This window comes from Meriones unguiculatus, chromosome 16 (assembly GCF_030254825.1).
Source record: "Meriones unguiculatus strain TT.TT164.6M chromosome 16, Bangor_MerUng_6.1, whole genome shotgun sequence".
Lineage (NCBI taxonomy): Eukaryota > Metazoa > Chordata > Mammalia > Rodentia > Muridae > Meriones > Meriones unguiculatus.
The window spans coordinates 1,951,627-1,961,433 of record NC_083363.1 but is presented as its reverse complement, the minus strand read 5'-3'; the positions used below and the strand labels follow the sequence as shown (position 1 = coordinate 1,961,433).

The 9,807-nt window shown below is 62.0% G+C and overlaps 1 protein-coding gene across 1 annotated transcript; it reads left to right on the top strand.

Moving 5' to 3' along the window:
- The first annotated feature begins 1,418 nt into the window (after positions 1 to 1,418).
- On the top strand, positions 1,419 to 5,681 carry Neu1 (neuraminidase 1). The gene is made up of 6 exons (XM_021655831.2): positions 1,419 to 1,589; positions 1,760 to 1,952; positions 2,273 to 2,535; positions 4,257 to 4,439; positions 4,514 to 4,736; positions 5,036 to 5,681. Exons 1-6 carry the CDS (start codon positions 1,473 to 1,475, stop codon positions 5,260 to 5,262), a joined length of 1,206 nt encoding a protein of 401 aa, XP_021511506.1. The 5' UTR covers positions 1,419 to 1,472; the 3' UTR covers positions 5,263 to 5,681.
- The last annotated feature ends 4,126 nt before the right edge of the window (positions 5,682 to 9,807 follow it).

The following is a 9,807-nucleotide window of genomic DNA, read 5'->3' as shown; positions in this document are numbered from 1 at the left end:
AGGGTGTGTGCCACCAACGCCCGGCTAATATTACATTTTCTTTATTTTTTGTGTGAGGCTCTTCCTTCCTTCATCCATCCTTCTGTTTGTTCATTCACGCATACACTCCTTCATTCAACAGTTGCTTATTTAACCTGGTGATTCTCATCAGTGCAACTCCTGGGCTTATGCCCATTGGGCCATCCGGGTATCTACCGGTGGCCACACTCCCCTGGCAGTGCCCGAGAAGGCCAGAGGAGGGCATCGTAGTCACCGGAACTGAGTTGTGAGAAGGCTCTGGCTGAGCCTCAGCCCTGAGGTGTAAAACCGTGAAGCCTTGGGAAGCCCAGCTAGGGGCGAGGGACATTCTGTGGAGCGCTGAGTCCCTGGTTCCGCTGGAGGAGAGCGTTGCAGTCTGTTTAAAAGTCCTGGATGACCCAGGGACGCATCGCCCTGTGGCCCTGTGAGGTACTGCTTTGCCCTTTCTGACCTCCGGGATATGTCCAGCACTTGTGCACCCTCAAAGCAGCACCCGTAATTTTAGGTTCTGGATTCAGATCACAGTCAACAAACGTGGCCAACCAAATGTCACGCAGTTCCTAAGCATGTGCTGTGCCCTGGTCTGTTTCCCCGTGTGTGTGTGTGTGTGTGTGTGTGTGTGGAGTGGAGGCGTGGACAGTCGGACCCAGGGCCTCTGGCATACTTGGCAAACACTGTATCCCTAGCCTTGTGTGTGATCCACCCAGAACCAGAAACTGACTGGTTTGTGACTAAGGTGTCCAGGGCTAGGTATGCAGGACGCCCCGTCAGCCCCACCTGACAAGACACCTGGGAGAGGCTGGCGTGAGCTCGTGTGCCCACACCTGTGTGCGTGCGTGTCCTAGCCCAGTCTGGCCTTGAGTTCTCTAAGACACTGGATTTCTGATCCTCCATCTCCCGAATCTTGGCACTGCAGGTGTGCATCCTGACTTGGGTGGCGACGAGGACTGGACCCGGCGCTTGAAATAACCTAGAACGTCACTCAACCCTGAGTCACATGCTAACCCTAATGTCTTTTTTGTTTGTTTAGTTGATTGGTTTTGGTTTTTTTGGGACAGGGTTTCTCTGTGTAGCCCTGGCTGTCCTGGAACTCACCCCGCAGACGAGGCTGGCCTCGAACTCCAGAGCTCCGCCTGTCTCTGGGCTGGGATTACAGACCTGCCATGCCGCTGGAGTGTGTTTTTCAGTCTTTTTTTTTTTTCCTCTCCGCCTGTTGCTTTAAGACACGCCCCGCCCCTTCGCCGCGTCCCGGGCAGGAGAGCCAATAACGAGTCTCCCTCGGGCTGGGCCCGCCCCCCCAGGTCACGTGCCGAGGGCGGGCGGCTAGGAGCGCCGCCCGGAGTGGCGGCGGCTCGCAGGGGGCGGGGCCGAGTGACGTGCGTGCCTTTAAAGGGCCGCGGTCAGCTGACGGCTCCCGCGGGTCGGCGGGTTCGCGGACGGGGCTCCCGCGGGCAATGGCGGGGCCGCCGCTGAGCCGCTGCTGGTCTGGCCGCGGGGCCCGGGGGCTCGCGGCGGGCCTCCTGCTCCTGCTGTCCGTGGTGCGGTCCGCGGCGGAGGAGGACTTCAGCCTGGTGAGCCCCGCTGCGCCCGCGGAGGCGGCCCTGGCCCGCGGGCCGCCCGGGCCTTGACCCCACCCCCGCCCCCGCTCGTCCTGGGGCCCTGCGGGTCCCCGAGGGCGCCCCTGCCCCCCCCCCCCCCGGCAGCCCGCGCGTACCCCGCGCTGAGGCGTCCGACCGCGCAGGTGCAGCCGCTGGTGACCATGGAGCAGCTGCTGTGGCTGAGCGGGAGGCAGATCGGCTCGGTGGACACTTTCCGCATCCCGCTCATCGCCGCCACCCCGCGCGGCACCCTGCTCGCCTTCGCCGAGGCCAGGAAGAAGTCGGCCGCCGACCAGGGCGCCAAGTTCATCGCCATGAGGAGGTCCACGGACCAGGGTACAGGGCGCCCGGGGGGAGGAGCGGCTGCTGCTGGGTGGCGTGGCTGGGTGGCCGCAGGGCGGGGGTGCATGGGTGGCCGCAGGGCGGGGGGGGCCCTTCGCCAACCCGACCCCCCAGAGAGAGAAGCTAGAGGCCTGGCTCCCTCCTGGGTTAGGGAAAGCGTCCAGGAGAACTGCTCCCGCCGAGGTTTGGGGTGGGAATTCTGCAGCTGGGTGCGGTGATCAGGAAGTCATGTCAGAGAAGGAAGAAACGGGGTTCCGCGCCGCCGAGGCCCCTGGGGGGCAGGAAGTCACCCTGCGCTTCTCCCTCCTCCCCAGGCAGCACGTGGTCCTCCACTGCCTTCGTCGTGGACGACGGGGAGGCCTCGGACGGGCTGAACCTCGGGGCGGTGGTGAGCGACGCGGACACGGGGGTTGTGTTCCTCGTGTACACCCTGTGCGCTCACAGGGTCAGCTGCCAGGTGGCCTCCACCATGCTGGTGTGGAGCAAGGACGACGGCGTTTCCTGGAGCCCGCCGCGCAACCTCTCCGTGGAGGTCGGCACCGAGATGTTTGCCCCCGGCCCCGGCTCTGGCATCCAGGTGTGCTCCCTGGGGATGGGGACGGGAGGGCCAAGCTGAGTCTTTCCTGGGCGGGGGCCGCTTGGGTGGCCGGTGGCTGACACGTGCCTGTGTCTCAGTGCCCGGTGCCCAGCGGGGTCCCTGAGCCCAGGCTGGCCTGGCGCTGCCCAGGCTGGGTGGACACATCACGCGTCTAGGGAGTGTCCAGTGGGGAGGGCATGAGAACCAGGCATGATACGTGTGTGTGAGAGTGTCACAGTGGAGTCCATTTCTCTGTGTAGCTAACCAGACGTTTACTCAAGAACAACAACGAAAACTAAGGCAAGAAAATCACTACTATGAGTTAAGGGCTAGCCTGGGCTACACTGTCAGTCCCAAGCCAATCTTCACAGAAAGACATCCCCCCCCATACACGCACACAAAAGGAAAAGGAACGGAAAAGAGTACCGAGTGTGGGGAGGCAGAGGCAGAGGCAGGCAGATCTCTGCGTTCGAGGCCAGCCTGGTCTATGGAGTGAGTTCCAGGACAGCCAGGGCCACACGGAGAAACCCTGTCTTGAGGGGGGTGGAAAGCGCGCCTGCAGTTCCAGCATCAGGCAGTGGGATGGGGAGGCTGAGGAGTTGAGTCGGCCTGGGCCGTATAGCGAGTTCTCAGGTGAGCTCTCCGTTTAGGGAGGGTGAGCTGTTTTCCCTCAGCCGTCCTGCCTTCATCTGCCCTTCCCCCAGCGCCTGGCGCGGTCCCGCCTGTGGGACCGCCTGTGGTCCAGCCTGACGACCCTTACGAAGCGCCAGGCTAGCCCTCTCCCGGCCCGCCGTCACCCCGCGCCCCCTCCCCGCCCTCTCCCCCCCGTGACCCCGCGCCCCCTCCCCGCCCTCTCCCCCCCCGTGACCCCGCGCCCCCTCCCCGCCCTCTCCCCCCCCCCGTGACCCCGCGCCCCCTCCCCGCCCTCTCCCCCCCTGACCCCGCGCCCCCTCCCCGCCCTCTCCCGCCCACCGTGACCCCGCGCCCCCTCCCCGCCCGCCGTGACCCCGTGCCCCCTCCCCGCCCTCTCCCCCCGTGACCCCGCGCCCCCTCCCCGCCCTCTCCCCCCCTGACCCCGCGCCCCCTCCCCGCCCTCTCCCCCCCTGAACCCGCGCCCCCTCCCCGCCCTCTCCCCCCTGACCCCGCGCCCCCTCCCCACCCTCTCCCCCCCGTGACCCCGCGCCCCCTCCCCGCCCTCTCCCCCCCCGTGACCCCGCGCCCCCTCCCCCCCCCGTGACCCCGCGCCCCCTCCCCGCCCTCTCCCCCCCCGTGACCCCGCGCCCCCTCCCCGCCCTCTCCCCCCCGTGACCCCGCGCCCTCTCCCCCCCCGTGACCCCGCGCCCCCTCCCCACCCTCTCCCCCCCTGAACCCGCGCCCCCTCCCCGCCCTCCCCCCCCCGTGACCCCGCGCCCCCTCCCCGCCCTCTCCCCCCCCGTGACCCCGCGCCCCCTCCCCGCCCTCTCCCCCCCGTGACCCCGCGCCCTCTCCCCCCCCGTGACCCCGCGCCCCCTCCCCGCCCTCTCCCCCCCTGAACCCGCGCCCCCTCCCCGCCCTCTCCCCCCCTGAACCCGCGCCCCCTCCCCGCCCTCTCCCCCCCCTGAACCCGCGCCCCCTCCCCGCCCTCTCCCCCCGACCCCGCGCCCCCTCCCCGCCCTCTCCCCCCCTGAACCCGCGCCCCCTCCCCGCCCTCTCCCCCCTGACCCCGCGCCCCCTCCCCGCAGAAGCGGCGGGAGCCGGCCAAGGGCCGCCTCATCGTGTGCGGGCACGGCACGCTGGAGCGGGACGGGGTCTTCTGCCTGCTCAGTGACGACCACGGGGCGTCCTGGCGCTACGGGAGCGGCGTGAGCGGCCTTCCCTTCGGCCAGCCCAAGCACGAGCACGACTTCAACCCCGACGAGTGCCAGGTCGGGAGCCCGCCCGCCGCCCCGTGGGGCCCCAGAGGCCCGGCGCAGGTGCTGAGCCTGTCCTCTCCCCTCAGCCCTACGAGCTCCCGGACGGCTCGGTCATCATCAACGCCCGCAACCAGAACAACTACCACTGCCGCTGCAGGGTCGTGCTCCGCAGCTACGACGCCTGCGACACGCTCCGGCCGCGGGACGTGACCTTCGACCCCGAGCTCGTGGACCCCGTGGTGGCTGCGGGAGCGTTAGCCACCAGCTCCGGCATCGTCTTCTTCTCCAACCCAGCGCACCCCGAGTTCCGTGAGTGCCCGAGGGGCAGGGAGGATGGGAAGGGTGGGGTGGAGGACAGGGAGGGGGGTGGAAGGTAAGGAGGGTGGGGGGGAGGATGGGGAGTGGGGGAGGATGGGGTGGAGGATGGACGGGGATGGGATGGTATAGGGGGGTGGATGGGGCGGGTGGGAGGGTTGGAGGGTGGGTGGGGGGATGGGGTGGCATAGGGGAATGGATGGGGTGGGTGGGAGGGTTGCATGGGTGGAGGGTGGAGGTTGGGAGGGGGGATGGGGCGCCCGGACCGGGTCCCCTGACTCCCGCTCTCCCAGGCGTGAACCTGACCCTGCGCTGGAGCTTCAGCAACGGCACGTCCTGGCAGAAGGAGAGGGTCCAGCTGTGGCCCGGACCCAGCGGCTACTCGTCGCTGACGGCGCTGGAAAGCGGCGCGGACGGGGAGAAGCAGCCGCCGCAGCTGTTCGTGCTCTACGAGAAGGGCCTGAGCCGCTACACCGAGAGCATCTCCATGGTCAAAGTCAGCGTGTACGGCTCGCTCTGAGCCGGCGGCTCCCAGAACACGGCTCGGCCCCCGCCGTCCGCAGGGCCGAGCTGGTGGCTAACTTCCCGTCGACGGGAGGTCACTCATGATGACTTACCGAGCTTCCTCTCCCAGACAGCACGGCCCTCCCTCGGCAGGAGCACTTTTTTCCAGAGTGCTGGGCAGGCCTGTCCGCCCTCTCCAAGGACAGTGGGGCTGTTCCTTTCTGGGCCCGGAAGGGGCTGGGTCCCCGGGCAGTCGCACAGCTGTGAACTCAGGGAACCGGGAGGGCCGGGTGGCCTCCTGGGTGTGGAGGTAGGTACCGGTGATCCGAAGAGCAGTTGCTCAAAGTCCCCCGGCAGAAGGCCCTTCAGGACACACCCTTTGATTATTTATGAATCGAAATAGTTGTAACTTAAAATTCTTGATGAAGGAGAAAAGGCGTTTGTGGAGTCTGTGGTCTGTCCGCTTTCCTGATTGCCTCACAGACAGTGGACACTCGGGGACGCCGTTAGAACAGGAACTGTGCGCCGACCGCCTGGGAAACGCCTGGATGATCAGACCCCGCTGCCAGGCCCTGCTGCTTCCAGAGTGTCAGGGAGTAGCCTCATTTCTAAGATGTGAACCAGGGATCACACACCTGCTATCCCAGCACTCGGGAGGCAGAGGCAGGCGGAGCTCTGGGAGTTCGAGGCCAGCCTGGTCTACAGAGCAAATCCCAGACAGCCGGGTCTACACAGAGAAACCGCGTCTCAAAAAAAGAAATAAGGAACAGACGGAAGCCTTGTCGGCCCGGCCTGTGAGGAGGGCGGTCTGTGAGAAACCAGCACCTTCACCCTCAGGCCGATGCAGGTGTGGGGAGAGCAGAGCGTCCCCGTGTGCAAAGGAAGGAGGCTAGGGTGCTGAGCCTGTTGGGTGCCGAGCCTGTTGGGTGCCGTCCGGAAGGTGCAGATGGGGAGAGCCAGGGCCCGGAACGCCTATGACTCGGTTCAGTCCTGCCGGGCTGTGCGTGTCTGGAGAGGAGGGCTGTACTGTGGAGGTCAGAGGTCAGCTTGGCGGAGCTGGCGCTCTCCTTCCACTCTGCGGGTCCCAAGGACTGACCTCAGCTGTCAGGGTTGGGGCAGGGGCCTAGCAGCTGAGCCATCTCGCCGTCTCTGCTTCTAAAGTTGTTTGAACAGCGTAAGGCCCGAGGGGTGCGGGGCAGGTTCCTTGCTCTGAGAGGGTCATTTCCTCCTGACAGCTTCTCTGAGAATGCGAGGACAGTTTGCTCTGTCTGGTGGAGAAGCACAGCCCCACTGTGTGTCGGGAGGCTTTTTACCCCAGTGTCGGGAGGCTTTTTACCCCAGTTTGGGATGTGCAGCCCGGCTGCAGGCCCAGCCAGCGCTGAGCACTTCACACACAGGGAGGCCTCCGTTCAGTGCACATGCAGGCACTGGCACACGTGTACACACGCTGCATGTTTGCACACACGCACGCACACGCACGCACACTGACACACATAGGCGCTATTTTTTTAAACTATTTTATGTTTCTTATGCCTCTTCTCCCCTACTCCACCCCAGTCCCTTCCAACACCCCAACATTAGGAAGGAGAAAGAGGAGTCTAGTGGGGAGAGGGCAGAGTCCTCTGTGGCTACTTCCTGCTGGTTAGGGTCAGCAGATTCCTTGAGCCGACTCCGATCTTCGTTTCAGATCTTCAACTTCATTTCATCAAACTGCATCAAGAGCAGCAGGGGAAGCAGCAGCCTTTTCTTTCTCGGAATCCCTTCTTTCTCTGGGCTCTGGCATTTATTCCCTCTCCGGAGTCGTCAGATTTAAACTCTCTGCAGCTGGCATGAGGATTAAACTCTCGGAGCCCGCAGGAGGCAGACAGTCTGCAGCTGTGGTCCATCTGAATCAGGCCCACATCCCACACCTGGGACCACAACAAAACCACGTTTACGTCCACCACACACAAATACACATATTTAGGTTTTTAAAAAAATTATAGACACTTCATTTTTATATTCATTTTATATTATCATTATATATCACTTCATTTTTAGCCAAAGTCCTGTTATAACTTAAAGTGGATTGAACCCCCTGTGCAGCCCAGGCTGGCCTCCAACTCCCCATCCTCCTGCCTCAGCCTCCCAAGTCTGGGATAACAAGAATGTGCCAGCACACCTGGATAATAGACATATTCAAAGCACAGACGGAAGGAGAAAAATAGTTAATACATTTTCTTTTTTTCTGGCTTTTCCAGACAGGGTTTCTTTGTGTAGCCTGGACTGCCCTGGACTGGCTTTGTAGACCAGGCTGGCCTCTAACTCACAAGAGATCTTCCTCCCTCTGCCTCTGAGTGCTGGGATTATAGGCCTGTGCCGCCAAGCCTGGACTGGTTACTATGTTTCAACACTCAGTTTAGGTCTGGTTACTATGTTTGCAAAATTCAGTCTAGGTTAGTTCCTTAGTTCTTCCTTCTTTCCTTCCTTCCTTCCTGCTTTCTTTTCTTTCTTTCAAGATGGGTCTTACTATATCACCCGACTGATCTCCAATTGTGGAAATCCTCCTGCCTCAGAACTAGGACTGCCAGTGTACCCCACCAACACAGGTCAACATCCACCATTGATTGTGTTTTGAATCAAGGTCTCCCACTGTACTGTAACCCAGGCTGTCTCGGAATCCAGTGTGTCAGACGCTCAGACCCATGTCGGATGTTGCCATGTCTTCTCTTTGCCATTTTTTTCCTCGTGCTGAAGAGAGACCTTGGGCTCTCCCCTTGAGGCATGGGGGGTGGGGAGGTAGCTGGGCTGTACCCCACACTGGCTTCTCGCGCCTTTTCTCTTGCCCTTTCCTCCGAATGCAAAGCAGAGTCCAGAAGTCACGGCACTAGCTCCAGCACGGGCATGAGGTCCTCAGAGGCCCTGAGCACTGGCTGCTCTTAGAGCACCCAAGGGCTGGTCACCGATGGTGGGTGGCTTGTAATGCCTGTGACTGCAAGTAATCTGAGACCCTCCTGGCCTCCCCAGAAGCCTGCACACACACACACACACACACACACTGTTCTCATTGGCCCCTCAGAAGTACTAACAGTGACATCAACTGTCCAACTAACGGAGTTTAGCCAAATGTCTCAAAAATATCTGGGCAAATCAGAATTGAAGTCCAGGTATGGTATTATAATCTCAGCACCCAGGAGGCAGAGGCAGGAGGATGGCTGCAAGTCCAGAGCAGCCTGGCCTCTGGAGCAAGCTCTAGTCGACATAAGCAAGACCCTTTCTCAGAACACAGATGGGCAGAGAGGTGGCCTGGTGATGAGGAACACTGGCCGCCCTGGCAGAGGGTCCTGTGCGAATTCCCGCACGTCGGTTCACAGCCATCGGTGACTGCAGCCATCGGTGACAAGCCTGGTGCACATGCCGGCAAAACACTCAAAAGGATTTAAAACAGAAGCAAACGTCAGGACCCAAGAAGGTCTCTTTCCAAGTGCAGCCCGGGACAGCCTAACCTCTCTGCTTAGTTGATTGCTTGATTTTAGTGCCGTCTAGACAGACACATCAGGTTGTCCTGTGGGATGGTCCTCTGTGCATTTGTCTCTTTGCTTCCCTCATGTCATCCAACCTCTGGCGGGCAGATCTCTGTGAATTCAAGGCCAGCCTGGAGTACAAAGCCCATCCAGGACAGCCAAGGCTCTGTTACGAAGAGAAACCCCATCTTGAAAAACAAACGAATTAAGGACGAGCCTTCCCTACCCGGGCTGTTTACCTGCTGGGTGGTTGGTACGGGAGCCGAGGGGCGTGGGCTCACTCTCCCTAATTGAGCAGTTCTGAGACAGTTGCTGTAACTGTTGCCCTAGTAAACCACAATGTTGCCCCAGGGGACACATACAGAGGCCCATCCGCTGGCCTGCGGACAGAGAGGCTCTGAGGAAGAGGGCTGACAGTAAGAGACTGGCTGGCTGGCGGGTTAGCTCTGTGCTGTGCGCCGCTTAGCATGCACCAGGCCCAGGTCCCGGCTCCAGAACGTGAGGTGGCCGAGATTCGTGCAAACCACTGAACAGATGTGAGGCCAGGAGGAATGGAGGAGGAATGGAGGCCATGACCACTGCCCCACACCTACCACCACCGAAAACTGCACACCCACCCGACAGTCTTTTGCTTTTTATTTTCTTTTTTTGACACAGGCCTTGCTCTGTAGCCTGGAACTCATGCAGTCTTCCCGCTCAGCGTCTTGAGTGCTGAGCTCACAGGCCCAACTCCAGACATAGAAGAGGCGACAGCAAGATGGCTCGCTGGCACTCGCTGTCAAGGCCGGTGACCTGAGTGAGAGGCTCTGAGCCCGCAAGGGGCACGGAGAGAACTGGCTCTGGCCTGTTCTCTGACCACCACACGTGCCATGGCCTGCATGTACCCGCCAAAATGAGTAAATAAGGGTAAACCAAATAAAGAGAGGCTGGGAGAGAGTGAGACAGACCGTGCCTGCCTGTACTCCCAGCACTCTGAAGGAGGCAGAACCAGCCCCTTCCCCATCATACCCCATGGCTGGGAAGCTCAGTAGATGGACCCTCAGGGCCCAGAGCTTGCC